Genomic DNA, 24,717 nt, shown 5'->3' with positions numbered 1-24,717 from the left:
AAAGTTGGATCTGGGTCTATTTAAGATATCTTTTAGGGCACCTATCACTGTAGCATCCAATAATCAGTCTTGACTATGTGGTGCAGGTCCAACTCCAATCATATTGGTATACAAATCCTCAAGTTTGTTGTAGTTTTTGCCCTGAATTTTCACTTGCCTTGTCCTTCATTCCCAGTGTCAATCTTTGAGTGACAGGCAGATTCTGCAGCTCCTTCAGTCACATTTTCCAGGGCACTCAGTCTCTGGCCTGGTCATAGGACTTTGTGAAACAATATCAAATTTCTCTGATGAGATTATAACCTCAAAGTATGCTGCCATGTTTTCCTCTCCTTTACTCCCCTGCCACCACAAACCCTCTACATCATTCGCTCAGAACAGCTTTCCCAACTACCATGAAAACTTGGGGTTCCAACATTTATTTTCTCCTCCTGTAAAAAGAATAGATAGCCACCTGAAAAAAAAAAAAGATTTTATTCCTGCTTTCAGCAGTCTGATTCAAACAAAACTTTTTCAAAGGTAGGGAGACAGACAGGTAGGAAGCCATATTTGTCCTGTTAAGACCAATTCACGTTAAGGTTGAAAGTCAAAATTAGTTTTCTTGTCTGCAGTTTCTCTTGCAGTGGATCTACTGCTTTGGGCAGAAGTCAGAACTCCTGGGTAGTTCTGTCAAGTCTGGCGAGAGAATTCCTCTGTGTTATTTTATTTATTTTTTTAACCTGAGCACTCTCCCTGTTGGTATAGTTGAGGAACTGACCATGCCCAACAAGTCTCTCTAACTTCATAGAAGCAAGTGAGAGAGGAATCTTTTGCAAGGGATTTCTTCTCAAAAATTACTTTCCCCTCTCTTATGTCTTTGGCAATTTTCAACCTCTCCCTCCAGTTTGACCTACAGCTGTAAAAGAGTCGTCACAGAATGTTACTAGGATGCCATGCTCACCCGTCCACGTCCAACACCAACCATCTGACCCAAAACTACCACTTCCAACTGTCTTTGTAGCTCTAAATAAATAAGTAAACTGCCATTCCAACTGCCATGGAACTTTCTGATTCCAACATTCCATCTTGTTGCCTGCTAAAGGGACTTCACCTAATGGCTTGTTTGCTGCTTGAACAGCAGCTGTGTGGAATCGTTCCACATGTAATTCTATTGCACTACACTAGAAAATCATTGATTTAATTCCCCTCAGTTTTACCACATACTTGGGGGAACTGGGAAGGATGATAGCAAATCAGCCTTGTGGCTGAACAGCCCTTATGAGGGAAGACTAGTTTTCTTTGGCTTATAAAACAGCCAAGGTCTTCAGTCTGATGTAGGAAGTGCCTGGAGTGAGAAACAGCCAGGGGCAGCAGCCCCAGTGACCTTGGCAGAAGCTGCAGCGCACTCAACTGATATGGCTTCTCCAAGTTTCAAAACATCCCAAGAATTATGGCAGAGGCCTTTGTAAACAGGACTTTAACCTCAATTACAGCCTCAAATGCTCTCATTAAGGCACTCCTCTCCTCCCTGCAGTCTTCCTCATGTCATTTAAAAATGTGCTGGGGACTGGGAAGGCAGATGCTGCCCTCATGTTTATTCATGCCCTTTTGCAGCTTCTAAATTAGAGATGGTAAAGACCTACTTAGAGCAGGTCACCTGTTCCTGACTATACCCACAAATGCAGGATTCTCCCCTATGTTATATCATTACAGCTTTGTGCATCCATTAAAAGGCTTAAGTGATACCTCTCCTAGCATTTCCCTTGGATACTATCCCGCAGTCTAACCAATCTCACTGGTTATTCAGCTGAAATATTCCCTTTCTTTGTATCACCCCATTATTTCCAGGTTATGTCATCTCCTCTTGTACCTCTCAAAACAGTTCTCCTAGAGGGAGCCCTTGGTTGATAGCACAGTGTGCTCAGAGCAGCAGGATATGGAGGATACAGGACACAAGTTCAATGTCACAATCAAAATGTGAGGATTTTGTTTTGTGTTTACATTTATTTAACAGTTTTCCCACAGTTCAAACAAAAATTATATCCCACTCCAGAGCTGCTAAAAAAACCAACAACATCACAACATAATTAAACCACCTCTACAGAGTTAGCCAGTGTGTAGACTTTCCTATTTTACAAAACAAAAAGAAAGGAACATGTTACAAAATAATCAGATCAGTCCATCACAATAGTGCAAGAGGTTCTGAATTGTGTGGATGGATGAGGCATAAGGAAGGTTAGGAACAACTTAAATTTTGTTGTCCCAGAAGGCTTCAAAGCTCACAGCAGGTTGCTTTAGGCTAAATGGCAGCAGATGGTGTGTATTTCTTCAACTGATCAGTGGCTTCCGTTAATTCCTAGACTGATGAAAACCATGTAGGCTAAATCTGTAAAGGCTGACCTAGGCAGTATCATCTTTTAAAATCTGCCAACCCATAGAATAAAGGTAACACATCAGGGCCAAGTGCCACTGTATGCTAAGTGCCACTGAAATCAATGAGAGTTTCCTGCAAGCAACTGACAGAGTAATTGGGCTCCAGAGATGGACTTTACTGGTTCTGGTGCCCCTTCTTTCACTTTCAGGACCTTTTGCAATGAAATTGATCCTTTCATCAGTAGTGAGGTAATCAGGAGGGACTCTTGGCAGCTCGTGAGTCAAGAGGACATGTGGCTCCTTTAAGTCTTGGATTGTCTTGTCAAGTAGGTATTCCAGCCAGCTCCCTGCCAGAAGATAATGTATGTCACGATGCTATGATATCTCAGCACTGCCCAGATGACAATGCATGCAGTGAAGAGCCCTAAAATTTCCCCAGTCTTTAGTGGGGATTATCATTTTAATTTTGAATAACTTTCAAATGCAGCAGGTATCGTCAATCTGTTGGAGTATTTTTCAGATGAATTTGCCTTTTTTCCTTTGTTCTTATCAGCACAATATCTAGAGTTATTAAATATAATATGTATCAGTAAGAGTAGGAGGAGGGGAGGACTTTAGTCTCCAATCACTCTGATCAAATGTTGTCTGTTTCTCTAAAACCTGGTGTGGATTTTCCCCAAAAAAACGTTAGCAACCACAGTGCACCCCAAGTACCACTACTCTCCAAAAATGAAACTGAAAAAGAAAACAGGAGGGTCAGAGTGGAAATAGCTTCAGGAAATAAATGTACAGGTGCACTGAAGGCACTTTTTTTGCATGTTGCACTCCAGAACTATAAGCACTTCAAAGGGAGATCAAAAGGCAGAGATTGTGTCACCCACAAAGGGTGTACCTAATAGAAGGCATTTAAAGGGACCTCTTCCCAGAGGTGGAATAATTATTCCTATCATACAAACCTCTTGCGTCTAAATCGTTTCTGCTGTTCTAAGGTCTGATGAAATTTTTGATTTTTTCCCCCTACCCAACCAGTACTTTATCCTAATTACTGCTGTGTGCCCTGTGAATGGAGAACATGGTTCATGCATAACTGCGCACTAGCAGAAAGAATGAGATAGAAAGACAGACTGCCATTGAGGAAAGCTGGCACTGGCCACATCACACAAGGACAGTGTAGCCCTCTGAAGGCACTAAAGGCCAGATGTTCAAGTGCTCAGCCCTCAGGCTAGATTTTAAAGAGTTCCCACCATCTAGTAGCCCCCCAGTTTGCAACACTTATAGCCAGATTTTCAAAAGAGTCCAGCACTCAATGCTCTTTTGAAAATCTGGCCATTTATTCTGGTGCCTAATAGGGAGGCAAGTTGCTTTGAAAATCTGGCTTTGATAGTTGGTGCTGAACTCTGGAAAATCTGACTGCATAAATATAAAAGTATCAAGGATGCTCTGCAGAAATCAAATGGGGATTAAAATAGTTTTTCAAGAATAGATGACCCAATTTCATCCACTGAACTCCAATTGGCTTCTGAGGAGCTACTACTGAGTTACACCGGTATGAGTGAGATCAGAATCAGTCTTATGGTCTTAGTTTCATTAACTTATTTTGAATTAAAAAGAGAGAGAGATGAAGCAAGAACAGAAACCTCTGAGTCTCCATCATCCGCTCTACTCTGCTCTGGTTAGGCCTCAGCTGGAGTATTGTGTCCAGTTCTGGGCACCGCATTTCAAAAAAGATGTGGAGAAATTGGAAAGGGTCCAGAGAAGAGCAACAAGAATGATTAAAGGTCTTGAGAACATGACCTATGAAGGAAGGCTGAAAGAATTGGGTTTGTTTAGTTTGGAAAAGAGAAGACTGAGAGGGGACATGATAGCAGTTTTCAGGTATCTAAAAGGGTGTCATAAGGAGGAGGGAGAAAACTTGTTCACCTTAGCCTCTGAGGATAGAACAAGAAGCAATGGGCTTAAACTGCAGCAAGGGAGGTCTAGGTTGGACATTAGGAAAAAGTTCCTAACTGTCAGGGTGGTTAAACACTGGAATAAATTGCCTAGGGAGGTTGTGGAATCTCCATCTCTCGAGATATTTAAGAGTAGGTTAGATAAATGTCTATCAGGGATGGTCTAGACAGTATTTGGTCCTGCCATGCGGGCAGGGGACTGGACTCGATGACCTCTCGAGGTCCCTTCCAGTCCTAGAATCTATGAATCTATGAATCCCATTTGTTGGAAAGTATCTGTCCTGTGGCTGGACTTCCATATATGCTAAACTTCTTAAAATAAAACAGAGAAGGGGAACTGTGTTCAAGTTCCCTCTCTGTTCAAGGCCTGTCAAATCTTGTTGCTTAATTATTTCTTATATTTAACTGTCACTAGGATGCATTTCCAAATGTTCAGAGGTTGGGGAAAGCATGCAAAAGTTCATATACTGATCTAAGGTAGCCAAACCTCTTGGGTCTGCAAATCTGGGCTAGAAATTTAATAAGAACAGCCTCTTTCACATGAGCTTTCCGATAGTTCCTCAATAACATCCTGAGAACACATTCACTTCTTGTATTTTGTTACTTCTCTTTCTGGGCCTTACCAGAAACTAGGATGACTAGATAGCAAGTGTGAAAAATTGGGACAGCGGTGTGGGGTAATAGGCACTTATATAAGACAAAGCCCCGAATATCTGGACTGTCCCTATAAAATTGGGACATCTGGTCACCCTACCAGAAACTGGAGTTCTAGAGACAACCGTGAAAATAGAAAATAAGGGGAACAAAAGTTACCTAAACTTTTTTGAACAACAGTTTGTTTTGAGTTTTAGGAGGAAAGTCTTATTTTATACAGAGATGGACCTGAGCCACAAAGTTCCTAGCCAGCCCAGTGTAAGGGTCAATCAAGAAATTTGGATATGGGTTCAGATTTTGAATCTTCCTTCACCCCAGTGTCAGGGACTGTTTGGATGTTTCAGGCATATCTCTCTAACTTTATGCAACCCTATGTCATAAATACTTAGCACTTCAAAAGTGCTTTTTATCCACAGCTCCCTAAATGCTTTACAAAGGTGGGTATGAGTGTTCCCATTTACAGATAGATCCTGCAAATACTTACTATGAAACGAAGTGCTTGGAGCTGACCCTTGGGCTTCACTAGGACTACCTGCAGTTGAAAGCTCCATGCCCAGTAATAAGTCTTTGAAGGATCGGGCCCTGAATTATTTTTTAGAAATGTTCTTTTGCCATAGATGCTGTAGCCTTATTGCTACCTAAAGAAAAAGATGAGCCTTTCTTTTTTAATTTTGATTTTAAAAGGACATCATCAGATTACTCTAGGCTTAAAATTTAGGTGCATATAGAAAGAGGGCCTTAGAAGGGGTCTCATGATTTTTTAAAAAAAATTAATGAAAACAATTTTAGTCCAAATGTAAATAATCCCGTGTGGCATTTGGAACCTGAACACAGCAACACTGTTCATGGAAATGACAGTGAAAGTAACCAGGGACCAAAATGAAAGTCTATTTTCAATGACCCACACTGAGTGAAATGCAAAATGTAAAAAGTGCACAAATAATGAAAAATAAATGTAGAATTTTAAAAGTCGCTCTGTTTTAATGAATTAGCATGTTGTTAATAATACCATAAGGATTTTTTAAAATGTATGATATTTAAGTCAACAGTATCCCTTTAAAAAGATAAATGATTTAGCAAATTACTATTCTTTTATCAAAAACTATTACTTTTGGGCAGGGGAGCAAACAGGTTAGATACACAACTGTAAAAATTAGGTATTGTAAACATTTTACAACTCAACTGCAATGTGTATTGAATGAGTGATTTTGCCTTCTACAGTCTGGTCTAGGAAAAAGATAAGGGAGGGACTTGCTACTACTTTCAGCTAAGAGGAGGTTTCCTTAGTTCACTGTGATAGAGGTGTTTTTAGGGGCTTTTAGTCCCAGTTAGTGTGTGATTGAAAAGATAATTGTGTCTACAGTACACACATTTGTTACACTGTAGGCTTTCTTGGATTAGGAAGTACTGTTAGGCAGGGCCGGCTCTGGCTTTTTGGCTGCCCCAAGCAAAACAAAAACAAAAAAAACGGGGCGGCCAGAACGGCAAAGCAAAAAAAAACCAAAAAAACCCTACGGCGTGGCCGGAGCGCGGGTGCAGGGAGCGGGCGGGAGAGAGAGAGAAGGGGGCGGCCAGGGCTACAGCGGGGGCGCTGCCACGCGGCCCCTCCCGCTGCGCCGCCTCCTGCCGCCTGCCGCGAGGGCTCCGCTCCGGTCGGCAGGGAGGGAAGGAAGAGGACTGCCCTGCAGGGCGCTCTGGTTCTCCGTGCCACCGCCCTCTACAGGGTGGACGGAGCGGAACAAAAAATAAATAAATAATAATAAAAAAAGCGGCCGTGCCACCCTAGGATTGGGCAGAATGCCGCCTCGAACAATCTGCCGCCCCAAGCACCAGCTTGCTCAGCTGGTGCCTGGAGCCGGCCCTGCTGTTAGGATGAAACCTGAAAGCAACATTGTATTGCAAGGACAGGAACACACAACATTTACTTCTTATAATGACTTCCAAAGTATCGGGAACACAAGCTCCTCCTGTCCAAACAACATGAACCAGTAACCAGTCTACTTAACCATTCAGGAAAATGTTAAAATAAAATCTATTTCCCTCAGATATCTTTCTAGGCAGGAATGATCTAATCTCAGTAATGCCCCTGCTCTATCCCTGCTATCCACTGCACACTCTCTATTAAAAGCAGCTATCACATGTTCAATCAAGCTAATGGCATAAACCTGACCAGCAAGTGAAAACCTTAAGAACAAATGATTTTTTCTCATGACTAGTCAAGATCCTATTAAAATGTGCATTACTTTAGTGCTTGGGTTTAGAGGATGAGATAAGAAAAGATGATTGGGAAGAGTCAGATAATCAGCTATATTATTTGTTGTTTATTTCCTTGGTGTTCACTATGTTCTGGATGTAGGGAAATTTTTATTCTGTTGACTATTTCATAAAAGAAAGACCTTTTCATGCACCACTTTTCCCCTTGCTGTTCCCCAGTTCCCCCATTGCTTAGCTCTCAAAAGGTTTTATTCTGCAGATCACAAGGAAAGGCTCTGCTGATGACCAAACCACCAGTTTACAAGAAAACATTCAAATGATAGGAGAAGACTGTAAGCGAGGTCAGGGTTGCTTTTTGTTTTGGCTGCAGTTGTCGACATAACATACTTCAGTACAGAAAGGTAAATGGTGAAGAAGCAGAAAGGAAGGCAGGCTTGAATGTAGTGTAAGTCTTTCTGTCAATACATTGGATGAATTTAAAATGTTCCAGCAAATCCCTAAGCTCTTCTAAATAAACCGTCAATGAACCTCCTGCCAAAATACAGATCATAGTGAGCCAGGAAACTCAAGACACAGTCACACTGAAGAGCATTTTTTTAAAAAAATACTGCTTTGTACTTCTTACAGCAGAAGCTATGTGTTGCAGTTCTCTTCAGCTGGGTCCGTTGACATTACTGCTCCTCCCATGGGTCTTGCAGACAAGTCTTCCTTCACTGCATGGCACATTCCTTGGGATTTTCAATTTCTGCTCCCTTCAGATCAAGATTCAAGTTCTTTTTCTGTTCTATTTCCACCTGACAAGAAAGAAAAGAGGGGAAACATCTGTATTGAAAAAGGAAAGAAAAGAACAAGAAGTTCTAACCAGCTTCTGATTTTATGTTCTTCTCAGGCCACAAACTTCTGGATTATCACAGAGGCTGGGAAATTACTTGCTCTCAACCACAGGTTATAATTAGATATGGGCTGAGGATGGGGCTCTGGATCTGGATTAAGTTTAGTACAGGGTTTTCAATTTCAGGTTTGAGGTCACATGAGGGCTAGAGTTTAGAGACTGAACAATGCTTCAATCTTTTGAGCAGATCTCAGTGGTTTCATCCAAACTGACAGCAATTTTGTACAATTTCTCACAACTTGGGATCAAAACATCATGAAAAGAACTGTCCGTGAGTGACTTTGGATACAGTCAAACTGATACTGGTATCATCCCCCTTCTGGTTTTAGATCCAAACCCACAATCTAAAATTGCAGAAGACTTTGATCATAAAATCTGAATCCAAGCCTCCCTGAAATTCAAAGGGATTTAGATTAGAGATTCTTGTTTTGATCATATCTGATATTGTTAATTAATAATAGTAACTGTATTTCTAAATAGCACCAATCTACAACAGTATCCCAGAAATTTTACAATGAAACATATACAGTTTAACACACTAAAAACATTCAAAAGTAAAATAAAAACAGTTCAGATCCATGTGTGTATAAACACTCAATCTCTGCATAGTCATAAATAAAGTCAACATGCTGGGCTGAACACCCTTGGGAGAAGAAAGCCCTTTTAAAACGTGTTTGAAAACCTAATTCTGTGGCACACCACAGCCTGCTCTCTAAGTATTTCTGATTTACCAAACACTGGCACCAGCAAAATGATGTAAAACAATAGTAAAGTCCTGGATGCCCAAGACTCTAGCTGTCCATTCCCTTAGGTTCCCAGAAGGAGTGATGATAGACACCAGGATCTTTCTACTCCATCTTGGCTTATTACAGGCAGAGCTGGTAGCACCACCTTAGTTAAGGTTGTCCAACATTTTCCATTATAGAACCCTGTTTTCAGCTGCTAGCAACTTTGCCTAAATTTAACCATTTTGTCTGAAATTTTACATGCCAAGTATCTGCCTCAGGCTGAATTTGTTGTAGAAAATTTCAGCAAAAATGGTTCCATCGTTTCTGAAAACAAGGTTATAGAAAAAATATGTTGTTTTGCCCATATCAAAAAGTCTTACAGACATTTAATCGGGAAGCTCTAGTCCCTCCCTACTTTGAAACAGAGACAAACACATTCTGACTCTATAGGTCAGTGGTTATGGCAGTTGCCTGGGGTGTGGAAAACCCAGGTTCTAAGTCCCTCTGAATCAGGCTATTGGTTATTTTGGAATCTCTCCTAGTTTTGACCAGAAATTCCATCCTAGACCCATGAAAACTCCCAGACAAAAGATTTGTCAAAACTGGTCCGTTTCCACAAAAAATTTTGGTTTTGACAAATCTGCCCCCTTCTCACTCCCCACCCCCCAAAAGAAAAGAAAGAAAAAAGTGTTGAGAAATTCCGGACCAACTATACTTAGGTGCCAACATACCTTTAAAAATCTGGCCTTTAGGAGCCTACGTCTCATTGAAAGTCATTTCTAAAACAGGACGTAGGCATTTTTGAAGATTTTACCCTACATCTTTAGCTGGTGCACATTGGTGTAGTTCCACTGAAACAAATAGCGCTATGCTGATTTATGCCAGTTCAGGAATTAGCCCATCACAATTTAACAGTACTGAAATATTTACTTTTGACTAGAATACCTGCAAAATTGCTGAAGCTAGAAAGAAAGGTGTGTACTACTCCTACAGAAAAGCATGGGGAAACCTTGTGTCACTCAACAGTTACTTGTTTGGCAGCGATGGATACAGGAATTCAAAGCGCGATGAGTTAGGATTGTCTAAGCACAGGGCTGGGAGTCAAGAGTTCTGCTCCCACCTCTGACTCTGTCTCACCTTGATAAATCATCTCTTTCACCAGCATTAAATACATCTAAAGAAAAATGAGTCATGCAACAGCTATGCTAGCCGCAGTGTCTGCCGGCTGCTCACTTTACCTTGTAACTATAGTGTGCTGAATAGTTGACCCATTTCCTGACATCACTCTTGTCCTCTACAGAAATGGACCGAACAGTGGCTTTGGACGCCGAAGTGGTGGGCATGTCAAACTCCACATCCACATAGCGGACGAAACTGGAAGGCACTTCCCGGTCAGAGCCAAGCTCCAGGTGGCAAAAAAAGCAGTGGGGATGGCCGGAAGCTGGGAAGAGAGAGAAAATGAAACTTAAAACTGTTGTGAAGATTAACAAGGGCAACACCTAGGAAGAAGCATCTTAAAACAGGGGTAAACAGAGAATCTGCCTGAGTAAGTTATGAAGTCATAATAGCTACAGTGCAGCTGGAGCTTCCAGAGATGACTAAAGTAAACAAGCTGCAGGGATGATAGTTGATCATTCTAGAGTGGCTTCAGTGAATGAGAATTCTGGGTATAAACCAGTCACCACAGGAATCAGGAAGGAATTCTCCAACCTATTTCCATGTACAGCACCGGTGTACTCTGGGCAGTTTTTTACTTCCTCTGACGCATCAGGTATTGGGCACAGCCAAAGGCAGGATCTTGCAGTACACAGTCCAATGATGTCTTTCATCTGAGGATCACATTGGCCTTTCAGCTAGATATTATAACCATTTTATAGATAGGAAAACAAAATAAAAAAAATTAAATGATTTCTTTAAGGTCACACAGCAAGTCAATGGCAAAGCTAGGAACAGAACCCAGGAATTCCAACTTCTAGTTCATTATTCCATCCCCATACACAATACTCACTCCTTAAAAAGGGCAATGTAAGTGATAGTTTAAAATTGTAGTGATCTGTGAGCATTACATTTTGTTTTCTGTCCCCTCTGCCATGTTGGAAAGCAGTGTGGTCTAGTCATTAGAGCACAGGCTGACCATTAGGACATATGGGTTCTATTCCTGCCTGTCATCAACTCACTGTGACCTTGGGCAAGTCACTTAACCTCTTTATGCCTCAATTTTTCCATCTGCAAAATGAGGATAGTATCTTTCAAAAGCACTTTGAGAACCTTGGCTGAAGGGTGTTAGATTGATCCTAAGCATGATTATTATTCTTACATTTGTCTAAGTAAAACAAATCCATGCATGACACAACAAGACTCTGGCCACCTGGTTGTGCATGGTGATGTTTAATTTCTAACCATCTATTTTGCAATCACTATGGGAGCATTTGCCTTTTATACAGGTGATCAAGATGCACACTGAGAAGCTAAAAAGGAATGCAGGAGATTGGGTTTGTGAAGTAAGAGTGGAAAGAAGCCTGAAAGCCCTCCACATGGAGCAGAATGGGAGTACCATACGTGATGGGCTTGCAGGATTGGGCCCTGGAAGACCAGCAGTTCAGACAACTACCCAAACAATGAGCACACCCAGAGTTTATTCCAAAATATCTAGCCCACTGAGCCTGCAAAGCAAGGCAGGGTATCTTCAATGATAGTACTAACTCTTAGCACTGACAGGGTGAAATTCACCCCTGTGCAGAGAGCCAGCACTAGACAATGCCTAAGCACCTCTGAGTCTCACTTCAGCCCTCAAAATAGAGCTTAAATGGGATTTATAGGCCTTGTGCAAGTCCCTCTTCAGAGGGGTGAATTCCATCCACAGAGCATTTGGTATTTTCAAAGCACTGCACAAACACTACTCAATCATGCACAAAGGCTTCCTAATGAAGTTTAAGGTAAATGCTGCTTCTGGTCAAGCCAGAAATAACATCATCATTATTATTATTAATAATAATAAATAATAAACAACAATAATAAATATTTTATATTGCTTCAGCCAGGTTGGGGTCCCATTGTGCTAAGGACTGTATAAACGTACAGTAAATACTGCACAAACAGGTTCTTCAGAATCCACTGGTGTTCCCATCTTCAGTTGGACGGGGGTGTGCATAGATGAAAAACAATGAAGAACAAGGGTGTTAACTGAACTTTTACAGACTTCAAATATGCCTTGACGGAAGTTTTGGGTCAAGGTTCAAGGACCCAGAATGGCTTTGCTCTTCCATAATGGAAAAGCAACTGGAAGCAGGTTTCCAAGAAAACTCCAGTTGACTACATCCTGAGCACAAGGTTTAAGGGCTGTGCCTTCTCCATGTATATTAAGTCAAGAGCCTATCAAAGGACATGCTTCAGGAGGAGGAGGAAAAGGTTTAATTTAAAAGAGCACAAAGAACCCCCCAAAATGTTAAAATAATATTGTACTCATTTGTTCCTTGTGTTGCAAAGAAAAGGAGAATATGACTTTATTTTTTCCAATAAATGGACTTAAAATAAATATTTTAAACACCGCTGAACTTTAATTCTGGCTTTTCATCTTCAAAACACTTTGCAGACAATTTTTAAAAAGCATCTAAATGACTTAGGAGACTCTGGCTACATCTACACTGCAGCTGAGAGGTGTGATTCCCAGATCGGTGCGCTGTGCTTGTGTTAGTGTGCTAAAAATAGCAGTGTAGTTGTGGCAGCTTGGGCTCACTGCCTAAGTACCACCCTGTCCAAGATCCCAGGTATGTACTTGGACGGTGAGCCCGAGCTGCTGCTTGTGCCACCGTGGCCACACTGCTACTTTTAGTACACTAGTTTGAACAGAGTAGTGCATATACATCTAGCTGAGAGGGGAACTACACCTCCCAGCTGCAGTGTCGATGTAGCCTATGGGCATGTCTACATTACAATCCACAGGTGTGATTGTAGCTAGTGTAGACATATCCAAACTAGCTCTGATCCAGATAGATCACAGCTAGCTCAAGTAACAGTAGCAGTGAAGCTGTGGCAGCATGACCGGCTGCAAGAGATAGCCCCGCCTGCCTTGGACCCTGAGTACATACTCAAGTGCTGGTGCTGCTGCGGCTTCACGGCTATTGTTACTCGAGCTAGCTTTGACAAACTAGCTCAGGTATGCCTACACTGGCTGCAAACACACCTCCCTATTGCAGTGTAGACACATACCCTAAGTACCATTTTCAAAAATAATATGTAAATACATTTAAAAATCTGGGCCTCTTGTCACTTATGAGGCTAAGTCCCATTGACTTTTGAAAACAGGACTTAGATGCTTTGAAAATTGTACCCATTATCTATATTTAATCCACAGACCACCACTGTGAGGTAAGGAAGTATTCCTGTTTGGGGTGGGGGGAACTGAAGCACAGAGAGGTTAAGGACCAAGCTGTGTCTGACTACAGCATGGATGCACAAGGGGAGGGGGGACAAGGAATCTTTCCCAACATTGTATATGTTGTGGCTCTGTCAGCAGAAACACCCCAGAAAGGGAGACGAACGTGGATAGGAGGCAGCATTACATCCACACCTCCAAAGGCCAGTGGAACTGTCTGGCCAGAGAGAGCAGAGCATGCTGAATCATCTGGAGGGATGGTGAATTTTCACGTGAATGGTAAATGGCACATCCCTGATACAAAGACCACCCCCTGCCAACTTTGAAATCCCTGCTTCAAAGCATGGGGGTCACTAGAGCATTTCAGAGGAAAGATCTCAATAATTTTTTAACATAGGCTAAACAATCGATGAGTCCCTAGCCTCTTTCTCTGATGCCTCTCTGGCTGAAGTTTAAAAAAAAAAAAAAAAAAAAAAAAGCCAAAGGAAGACGCCTGGCATGTAAAAATGTCAAGCAACCTAAATGATAGGTGGTGCAACTAGCCCCACCTATAATACAAAAAAACTCGGACACTGCGTAACATCATGAGAATGAAACTAAACATTGAACCTACTTGTCTGGCAACAGGACAAATAAGGAAGGTCTTTAACTATCACAACAAACATAATGTTCATTTATTTGAACTAGTGTTTGATTGTTTATAGAATGCCACTGATGCACTTGAGAGAAAACAAACGTGGTCCCTGCTGTGAAAAACTTGCAATCTAAGGGCCTCTGCCAACTGCCAGGACCCGGGCAGTGTGAGTGCCACTGAAAATCAGCTTGCGCGCCGCCTTTGGCATGCATGCCATAGGTTGCCTACCCCTGATCTAGAGCCATGGGATAAGTGCTGTCAAGAAATATACACCCCTACCCTGATATAACGCTGTCCTCGGGAGCCAAAAAATCTTACTGCGTTATATCGAACTTGCTTTGATCTGCCGGAGTGCGCAGTCCCGCCCCCCCGGAGCGCTGCTTTACCGCATTATATCCGAATTGGTGTTACATCGGGTCGCGTTATATCAGGGTAGAGGTGTACCTCCACCAATACTTTAGGATTCCCGCCCACACCACCTCCCATAGATACAGTGGCCATGTCATAATGCTTGCTCCCCTTTCCTTTCCCTCAAATCAAAATGTGACCTGACAGGAGGGGCTGTTTGCAGCCAGGGCACTCCTCCTCCTCCCAGGTGTATCAGACAGTCAGTTAGCACCCATGTGTCACTACTGCTCAATACTGTGTGGGAAGACTCCCCAACAGCAGGGACTGCATTTCAGCTTCATCCTCCCCTGCTGGGAGGCAGATGTAAGGTTACAGACAGAGACAAAGACAAAGAACTGGAGACTTGGGTTAACATTTCACATAAGGTGAAAGCGGGTAAGGGAGCATCACTAATGGTTTGAGCAGGCAAAAGAGTCAAGAATTCTGGAATCTGTGCGCATTCTGCTAATGACATGCTGTGTGAATTTAGACAAGTCACTTAAGGTTATGTCTATACTTTGAACGGGAGGTGTAAATTCCAACTCAGGGACACATGACTGGGCTAATAACTGAGCTAGTGCACTAAAAATAGAGCATAGTTGTGGTGGTGTGAGGGATAGCAGCCCTGAGTACTTGCCTAACAACTTGGATGTTTATGTACTTGGGGCAGCTAGCCCCTCCCGCTGCCAGGGCTACACTCTATTTTTAGCATGCTAGCTTGATCAGAGCTAGCAGGGGTATGTCAACTTGAGCTGGAAATTGCACCTTCCATCTTGAAGCGCAGACGTATGCTTAATCTCTGTGGGCTTCAGTTTTCCCCCCTGTAACATCTGTAAAGCACACTGAGATCCTCAGATGGACGGTACCAGAGAAGAAGAATTGTCACTGAACTTCATCCCGACCTGAAGGGTCATGCAGGCAGCACAGTGGGATTTTCCTAGCAAGCACATAATTATTTGTGTTTAGGGTCAGGCTGATAGTATGGCTTTTTCCAGGGATGCTGCTATTGACATGAGATTAGCCTTTCATCCTGATGTTTCTTTTTATTCCCCCTACTCTTCGCTTCTAGTCTCTCCTCCAAAGTAAACTCTCCAAGCCTCATTTGTTGTCAGAGTGATGTCTCTCCAGGTTTGTACTCTGTGGTGGATTCCTTATTGAGCTAAAAAGTGATCCAAAAGGTGAGAAGCACCTGGTTCAATGCTTTCCTTCCTTCCTGCCAAATGAGAACAGATGTTCTCAGAAAGGACCAAGTCTGGAGCATCATGGAACTTCTCTTGTAGGGAAAAAGTACATGCAGGAACCTGCCCAGTGAGGCAGCTACAGGAACAAGTCAGTGTTTTAAACAGTGTTTATGCAAAGAATTGCATTAGCCAAGGGCATGGGAACCAGAAAGGGTAATTCACTATAAACAGAAAGTAAACTAGATGGTCAAATTTCACTGCCCAAACTGGGTGAAGGGCAGAAAGTGAACAAATGGTAATAGTGGTAAAAAGTAAATTAGATTTTGCAGATTACTTGAATGTTAATAATTAAAGGTATAACTATAAAAATACAGGGCAGGACAGGTTTTTTAAGTTATAAGATTTACCTTGATAGTGTCCCTTTAAATGTTAAATCAGGTCTTAGTCCCTGTCCACACTAGTTGAAAGATGTAGCCACAAGTTGTTGCATGGAATACTTTTAGCTTGTAATGTATACACAGTGCCCTATGTCCACACACAACTGCCATACCTGGTACGTGTATGAGCGCTGGTTGCAACACATGCAATGAGATCTTTGTCTCAGGTCTTGATGAACCAGTGCAATTTACAACATTGTGGATAGGAAGTCACAAGGGCTGGAGCTACAGTGATTCAGCTGGTCCCCCTGATATTACACAATACAGTGCCTTACATTTGGAAGTTACCCAAAAAGTACCTGTTCTCAGAAACAGTGTAGTGCATTATGGGAAAGCTTAGGCAAGAGTCCCAGAATGCACCGATAAAACCATGGTTGGAAGGCATATTTGCATGTGGCTACACCAAAATGGTTTTGTCAAAAACAGTGTTTCTTTGTGAGACACATTAAACCACTGTTAGGATGAGTAAGACAACCAGCCATTTCATGCAACTGATGCCCCTTTGAACCTTCCAAAAGGACAATGGTTTATCCACTGTACCATGTAACGCCAATGTCCCCCAGCCCCCAAAATATACCTTTCCTTTAAGTTTATCCACTCAGACACAGTACTCTCTACTCACCTGAGTTTTTGTCAGGCAGTCGGTTTATCCTCCATACAATGGAATTAAAGGCATGCTCATATTTGGCAGTTCCCAAAGTTACTCTCATTACTGGCTCAGAACCAGACACGCTGGTTGATCCAAAACTGGCACCCTTGTTCACCTTGGCTTTCAAAGACTTTTCTCCCAGGACACTTTCTCTGCGGAAGTTTTTCACCCATTCATTTGGCACTGGGTAGCGGACCATCACGTTTTCACAGGGGACCTGAGTTAGAGGGTCACGGTTGGAGGAGAACCCAGTGGACATCATCAGCCAGCTCTGGACCTCCACTTCAGCACCTTTGACAGTGGCTGCTGTTCTCAGAGTGAAAGGCAAAGTCTTCTCAGCAAACACAGTCCTGAACCGCATCAGCTCGAATCGGCAGGCATCCAAGGGATTAAAGTGGATAACGTGGGAGCTGTTAAACATTTCCTCGTCCACACATGAATGAAACTGGCAGTTATACAACTTAATCCACTTAGTGGTAGTGGTGGGCATAATATCCTGCCGTGCAACGATTTCATTCCCTTTTATAAGGATGTCATTAAGGCCCAGCCTGCATTCTGCGAGGCCAGAAAGGAAGCTGAGAACATGTATATGTGTCAGCACACTATGCTGGAGAATCCTATTGTCTCCTTTGGCCAAGATGCCATGAAACTCATCCTTGACATCAACAGTGATTTCTTCCTCTTGATAGTTTAATCCTACTGTGCTCAGATCTGCTGATGAGGCTGGCAAGTCCATTAGTATATCCTGAACTGCGCTGATAAAACTAAGGAAGTCTTCATAATCAGTAGTGCCTAGCTTTATCACTTGTTCCCTTTCTGCTGCGTGGCTGATTGCTGGTTTAGGCTGATACTTCCTTTTCTCCTTGTAGATGGTGCGGTCTATACGCACGCTGTGTATCCTTCCATTCTCATCATAGTTTTGGAGCTTGGGCTCTGAAATCTCATGACTGATCTCAAGTTTGAATTCCTTGAAGGGCTTCTCCAGTCCCTTCTCATAAAAAAGCTGTAGATACCCGCTCGCAGTCAGCTTGACGTAGATTGGCCCCCAATGCCTAGATGACATGATGTTTTTTTTCTCTGGTATCCTGAGCATCATTGGCCAGCCATCCTTGGGCTGAGATGTGGCCAAGTTCAACAATGTGCCATCCACCTCAAATGGCATCAGGGGGTCATCATCAGGTAGAGTTGGGCTGCTCAGGTGATCTGGATCCCCAATCCGGAGCTGCTTGAGCTGCTCGACAGCATCTGTGTGGGTTAAGTTTTTGCTTGACTCATCAAAGCTGATGGTATCAGGTTCTTGGTAGAGGATAATAAGGGAGTCTCTTTGGCTTTGGCCTGGAGCGCTGGAGAGAGAGGAGCTGTGGGAACGCCTATCTCGTTCCTCTAAGAATGAGCTGAACGGGTTGATGGGTGAGGGTTGGACATCCCTCAGAGACTCATCCAGGAAGGGATTAGTAGCACTCCAGGGGGGTGTTCCAACAGAAGGCAGCCTACTTAAGGAGGAAAGATCTAGCTTTTGAACTTTAGTGAGGTCCACCAATGTGCTCTTGGGGCGCTCCCTCTTCTTAAAGGATGCAGCAAGATTACAGTTCACATCTGCAGTCTGCGTTGCTATTGGTGGGGTGCTTGTTTTCAAGGGAGAAAGGTTCTGGAGGGAAGCAGAGCTGACTTCATTGTCATCGAAAGTCACCCAGCTGGGGAAACGAGCTGTGGTTGGGGTTGGAGAGTGCCCATTCATGGGGGTGCTGTTCAGCTGCCAGTTGACAGCCTCCATATCTACCTCTTCATCTTCTTGGAAAGACGAGGAATTGTCTTTAAAGAGAGAGAGAGAGAGAGAGAAAATGGAAATTTCAGTCCATTAGTCTGAAGCCAACTAGTTCTTTTCTCTAAAGGAGAAAGTTTGTGAGCACCGTAGTTTGCATGTACAAAATGGGCTAATTCGCATGCTGTGCAAGGGAACTGGTCAAACAACTTGGCTGAAAGACCAAAGAGTCTGATAAGAGTTACCGAGGGACCCGGTGCCAGTCACCTCCAAAGGGACAGAGAGACAAAGGTAGAAAGAAGCAGCAGGAGACAAATGAAGAAAATAGGAATGATAGCAGGGATTGTACCTTCCTCCTCTCTCCCAAACAAAACAAAACCTAAAAAGAGAAAACAAACACCTACCATATTGCAGTCATTTTTTCTGTAATTTTTTTTCTTTGTAGCTTTCTTCTTTACTCCCTCTCTCCTTTTATTCCTTCTCTCTCCTTTTTCCTCTTTTGTTCCTTCTCTTCCTCATTTCTCTCTTGTTCCTTCTCTTTCTGTTCTTTCCCTTCTGCTCCCTCTCCCCCATGTGCTTTTGGGTTGTTGAATCCAATGGGAAGAGGGAGTAAAAGTGGTGGAAGGTCTTTTTTCTGCCACTCCCACTCCATCTCCATGTGCTTCGGCTGCTCTATTGCTGTTAGCATTAAAGCACATGGGGAAAGAGCATAAGCACTGGAAAAGGTGCCTGAATGACATTCATTGCACAGGAGACATTCAACAAGGCTGTTTACTTGGCCTGCCCTGTGGAGAATTATCAGTCAGCCCTAAGATGTCTGTGAAGTGCTTCTCAGGGAAGCTATGAACTAATGATGTAGGAATGGTTAAAGAAAGGCATATTTCAGGCCTGTATTGTGCAATCTTTCCCCACATTCTCTTAGTCTGACACACCATTCTTGGCCTGTAACAGCTTCTATTTTTCTAGACCTGAGCTCCCCATACACAGCTCTGTCAATGCACTTCAGTCCTGACCTGCACTACCCCCTGCTATTCCAGTCCTGGATGTTTCCCAAATAGATGCTCCCAGTGGTGGTGAATTGTGTGGTGGTGTTTATATAAAGAACACACACAACTGGGAATGTTCTGAGGATGAAGCGTTTAATCTCCATTGGGTTGGAGAGCAGGATCACAGAAGCTGCTCTCAAAGATGGGCATCCTGTCTGGAATTATAATCTGCTGCTGCACCATACTTAACATACAGAAATGTCAACATCCTTACCTCTTAAATTTGCATCAAAATGCAGATTATGTACTTTGCAAAACTCATTGCTCTGAAGTGCAAGAAAAGAGACTGTAAAAACCACACTTAGGTGCTCCCTATGTTTGCACTCTGGGCAACTTCTGTGTCACATCTGCTTACTGCACAGACAAAACCAAGCATTTAAAGTGCTGTCATCCCCTTGAAGGAGAGAGCTTGATTCCCATCTGCCTCACCCATATCAGCAAAATCTGAGAGCTAAATTTAGATTCCAACTGTTGACCTTGGTTTCAGTTCTGGCTGTGCGACTATGTGACCCTGGGTCACTTCACATTTCTGGGCCTCCGTTACGCCATCGGTACACAGGGATAATGACACTTACCCAACCTTGTAAAATAAAATACTTTGAGATCTACATATGGAACACGTTATAGCATTATCATCATGATCACTGGTGATTGTGTATGAAGAAGAAAGAATCCAACTAGCTTTTCAGATCCCAGTTTAATAATAAAACTATAATAATAATAATAACGATACAATGTTTTTCTTCCGTATATCTTGAAGTGCTTTATAAAAGAAAGAGTCACTATCTCAGTTTATCAGGAGATTTCCTCCTCACCCTGCACATTCAACCAGGTCTTAGTCTTAGCTTTGCACATAAGATGGAACTCTTAGGGCTGGTCTACACCCAGCCTCTAGTTCGGCGGCTGGGGATCGAAGTTCTGGGTTCGACTTATCGCGTCTGGTCTGGACACGATAAGTCGAACCAGGAAGTGCTCGCCGTCGACTGCGGTACTCCAGCTCAGCGAGAGGAGTACCGCGGAGTCGACGGGGAGCCTGCCTGCCGCGTGTGGACCGCGTCTGAACCGCGGTAAGTTCGAACTAAGGTATGTCGAATTCAGCTACGTTATTAACGTAGCTGAATTTGCGTACCTTAGTTCGACTTGGGGGGTTAGTGTAGACCAAGCCTTATACAAATCCTAACCACAGTTCCTGCTCCTGGGAGGGGTGGTAGATCCTGCATGCTCCCTCAATAAGCTTCCGCCCCAGGTCTATACATGGATTTTGGGGGAAAGAGTGACTTTCACTTCCACACCCTTCCCCCAAACCAGCTCCAAAGCATTTTTTTTTTAAATTACCAAGTACAAAACTGACCTCTGTGGGAACTGGCCTTCTGCTCTCTAGTCCCCAGTCCCACACTGCTAAACCTCTCTATAAGTAGCTTCTCTCCTCAGTGGCCAGCCAGCAAGCATATAGCTGCTTGGAGAAAGAGCAAGGGGAGTATAAAGATGTAGTGAAGAGGCTTACAATTTTCCAGTAATCTTGGACATAGAATTTCTTGCTTCTTTTATGACTGGTGACATTTACACTCAAACAGGGTCTTTATTTCTTATGAGCTCACCTGGTCCTGAGACTTATTTCCCATCTAAGGTCATAATCCATCCTTTGTGGTATCACAGCCTTGCAGAAACCAACTGTGATACCACAGAGGATTAGGACTTCAGGTGGGTGGCGAGTGGCAGACGAATAGAGATCCTGATTTCATATGAAAGCAATGCAGGCAGCACTCCCACTAAAAAGAACATCTGTCAGAGTTTTCCCACAGGGTATAAGCAGGATTTTTTAAAAACAAAGCTGCTTTTGTGATACAGGAGCCTAAAAATGCAGCCAAAATTATTTTTAAAAAATGGTAGTTTTATAACTTTAAGTGACTTGATTATTTTATTTTAGGAGGAAACCAGAGCAAATTAGTATTTGATTCCGGTCCTCTGTAAAGAGATCACATCATGGAGCTGGGAGGCAATAGGCCGTCTTTATCCTACTCTGAAATCAAATTAAATACAGTGTTCAGTTGCTAAACTGGAGGGAGTTCAGAGAAGAAGAATAAATATTGTTTAAGGGCTGGAAGAATTACACTGATGAGGAGAGCTAAACAGGCGTAGCTTGGCTAATAAGGACTAAAGGGTGGGGGAATATTATCACTGTCTACAAATATTTGAAGAATGTAAACATGGGCCAGGGAGAGAAATTATTTAGCTTGGGCTCTATGGTTATAACTAAGTGGAGGGGGATAATATTAAGAAAAAGATAAGGTAGGATAAATATCAGGAAAAGCTTCCTGAGAACTGGATGTGCTAGCCTGTAGAATAGACTCCCAAGGGAAGTGGTGTGGAAGCTCCAATACATGGACCATTTACAATTAGACTAGAGCAGGGGTCTCAAAGTCCCGGCCCACGGGCCATCTGCGGCCCGTGGAGGAGAGATGCATGCAGCCACGCTGCCAGCAATGTCTGCTGCAGGCGCCGCCCCCCGCAGCTCCCGTTGGCTGGGGGAGACGGATAGAGATACCATCACTAGTCACAGGGCAGAGTCAGCCATGGAGGCAGCATCATTAGTTGCCAGGCAGAGTCAGCCATGGAGGTAGCGTCACTTTTTTCCACAATGAATATAAACAAGTCAAAATACCGAACACAACTATCTGATGCACACCTTGCTGCAATCCTGAAGGTTTCAACTGCTCAGTCACTGAGGCCAAACATCAACAAACTGACAGAACTGAAGCTTTGCCAGGTGTCTGGCAAACACTAAAAACTCTCTGACAAGCGAAGAATTGTATAAAGTTGTATGACAGTTTTATTATTTCTAAGAAATTCAAAATAAAAAATACAATATAAATGTTTTCTTTTCTGAACACCATCTTCAGTGATATTATTGGCCTGCTGGGAGGATTTGAGGTCTGGCACTGGCCTAAGGTAAATTGAGTTTGAGACCCCTTGTCATAACTATAAAGGGAAGGGTGACAGCTCTCCTGTGTACAGTGCTATGGAATCCCTCCTAGCCAGAGACTCCAAATCCTTTTACCTGTAAAGGGTTAAGAAGCTCGGGTAACCTGGCTGACATCTGACCCCAAGGACCAATAAGGGGACAAGATACTTTCAAATCTTCGGGGGGGAAAGGCTTTTGTGTGTGTCCTTTGTTTAAGGGGTTGTTCGCTCTTGGGACTGAAAGGGACCAGACATCAATCCAGGTTCTCCCCATCTTTCTAAACAAGTCTCTCTTATTTCAAAATTGTAAGTAAAAGCCAGGCAAGGCGTCTTAAATTTACTTTGTTTTCTCAACTTGTAAATGTACCTTTTACTAAAGTGCTTATCTTTGTTTGCTACACTCTAAACCTAAGACAGAGGGGAGTCCTCTAAGCTCTTTAAGTTTGATTACCCTGTAAAGTTATTTTCCATACTGATTTTACAGAAATAATTTTTACCTTTTTCTTTAATTAAAAGCCTTCTTTTTAAAAACCTGATTAATCTCTCCTTGTTTTAAGATCCAAAAGGGGTTTGGATCTGTATTCACCAGAAGTTGGTGAAAGGAAGGAGGGGGGAAGGGTCAATTTCTCCTTATTTAAGATCCAAGGAGTTTGGATCTGTATTCACCAGGGAATTGGTGAAGGTCTCTCAAGGCTACCCAGGAAAGAAAATTAGCTTTGGGATCGTGGCAGTGGACCAAAACTAAGCTGGTAGTTAAGCTTAAAAGTCTTCATGCAGGCCCCTACATTTGTACCCTAAAGTTCAAAGTAGGGATACAGCCTTAACACCCCTGGACTAGAGTCACTTGATCAGGGGTCGGCAACCTTTCAGAAGTAGAATCTTCATTTATTGATTCTAATTTAAGGTTTTGCGTGCCAGTAATACATTTTAATGTTTTTAGAAGGTCTCTTTCTATAAGTCTATAATATATAACTAAACTATTGTTGTATGTAAAGTAAATAAGGTTTTTAAAATGTTTAAGAAGCTTCATTTAAAATTAAATTAAAATGTAGAGACCCCCGGACCGGTGGCCAGGACCCGGGCAGTGTGAGTGCCACTGAAAATCAGCTTGCCTACCCCTGCACTAGACCAATATATTGTGGGGAACAACCTTGAACAGGCCAAAGGATGGGGTAGTTGGGAGTGAATGGGATTGTCTCCATTTCTAATTTAGAGGAATTTATGAATCAGTGTGACCATTTTTTTAAAACACGAAGGGAATTTTTTTCATTCCAAGTTACAAAACATCAGCATTTCTAAATTGAAAGTGAGAGAGACCCTTCAATACAGTGACACTTTGAGAGGTGTGGCTAAAAGAGTATCCTATTCGCTGAACAGATAAGAGCAGCACTTTACCATCCTGCAGGAATAGCTGGATTTGATTTAAGCACGTTAATATTTCCACTGCACAAAATATATCAAGACTTGCTGACAGAGAGCAGAAGACCTGACAGAGAATGAATCCAAAATGAGAAGTGTTAGTTCTGCACTAAAGAAAATAAAAAGCAGTCAAAATAAAGCAATCAAGCCCCTTTGTCTCTCTTGCTTAATGTGCTTTGTTTCTGGAAAGCAAATGACTTTTATAGGTATATCGTTAGCCAAAATTAAAATGTCTTTTAACTGCTTGAATTCCCTTGCCAGAAGGCATCATGCCATAGCTCCAGCCCAGTTGCCAAATATTGCCAGATACATCCAGGTAGAACATCCTTGCCATGCCACTAAAAATCTGGGCAGTCTAGGGGAAAGTCTTTACTGTGCTATTAAATATCCAGGTAGAGGGCCCTTGCTGTATTGCTGCACCTTCCATGAGTTTCTTACTGTTGCACTGACTCTACAAGGTCAGCAAATAGCAACAGCAAAAGGCTTCACATTTCAGCATAAAATAAGAATGGTAATAAACAATAAAACAGGTGGCAAATGGAACATCTTGTTGTGTCCCCCAAGCCTCTTATAATTCACTATATGGGAATGGAGTCATTGATTTGCTTTATTGCTTCATTTAATTTTTCTCTATTTAATTTTTTTTTGGCCTGAACTCTCTTTTAGAGTATCATGTTACCTCTACCTGGGAAAAATAACTGCCAGGCAGCTGCTTGAGGAATTGATGCCTTGTAAACTCTTCACAGATTTGGTAGTACTAGTGTCACATAGGTAGGAAGAAGCTCTTGAAGGCATTAAATCCTTTGAAATGAAAAGAGCTCTGAATACAATTATTGCTCTGGAAAATGGACTCAATGTAAAAGCGTGGATTTTCATTGCATATAACAAACAACTTAAGTGCCAGTACCATACACAAGGGAACTATACACTGCTTTGGAAAACCTGGATGGCAATATATGCTTCTCATGGATGCCTTGAACACTGATGCTGGGTTTGGAGATCACTTAGGCTTAGTCTACGGTAGAAAAGGTTTCCCGGTATTATGCCAGTTCCTCAAGCAAAATAAGCTACACTGGGAAA

The 24,717-nt window shown here is 42.5% G+C and overlaps 1 protein-coding gene across 1 annotated transcript in view; it reads right to left on the bottom strand.

Annotated features, from left to right (window-relative positions):
• Positions 1–7,797: 7,797 nt before the first annotated feature.
• STON2 (stonin 2) overlaps positions 7,798–24,717 on the bottom strand; it is a 78,581-nt gene continuing 61,661 nt past the window's right edge. The window contains exons 5-7 of the mRNA XM_065404316.1: positions 16,423–18,261; positions 10,025–10,227; positions 7,798–7,960 (exon numbers count right to left, since the gene is read on the bottom strand). Coding sequence (XP_065260388.1) covers positions 7,877–7,960; positions 10,025–10,227; positions 16,423–18,261 — 2,126 coding nt within the window. The 3' untranslated portion in view covers positions 7,798–7,876. The remainder of the gene's footprint in view (positions 7,961–10,024; positions 10,228–16,422; positions 18,262–24,717) is intronic.

This window comes from Emys orbicularis, chromosome 4 (assembly GCF_028017835.1).
Source record: "Emys orbicularis isolate rEmyOrb1 chromosome 4, rEmyOrb1.hap1, whole genome shotgun sequence".
NCBI classification, from domain to species: domain Eukaryota; kingdom Metazoa; phylum Chordata; order Testudines; family Emydidae; genus Emys; species Emys orbicularis.
The sequence above is the reverse complement of the archived record's forward strand: the minus strand, read 5'-3'. Positions and strand labels throughout refer to the sequence as shown.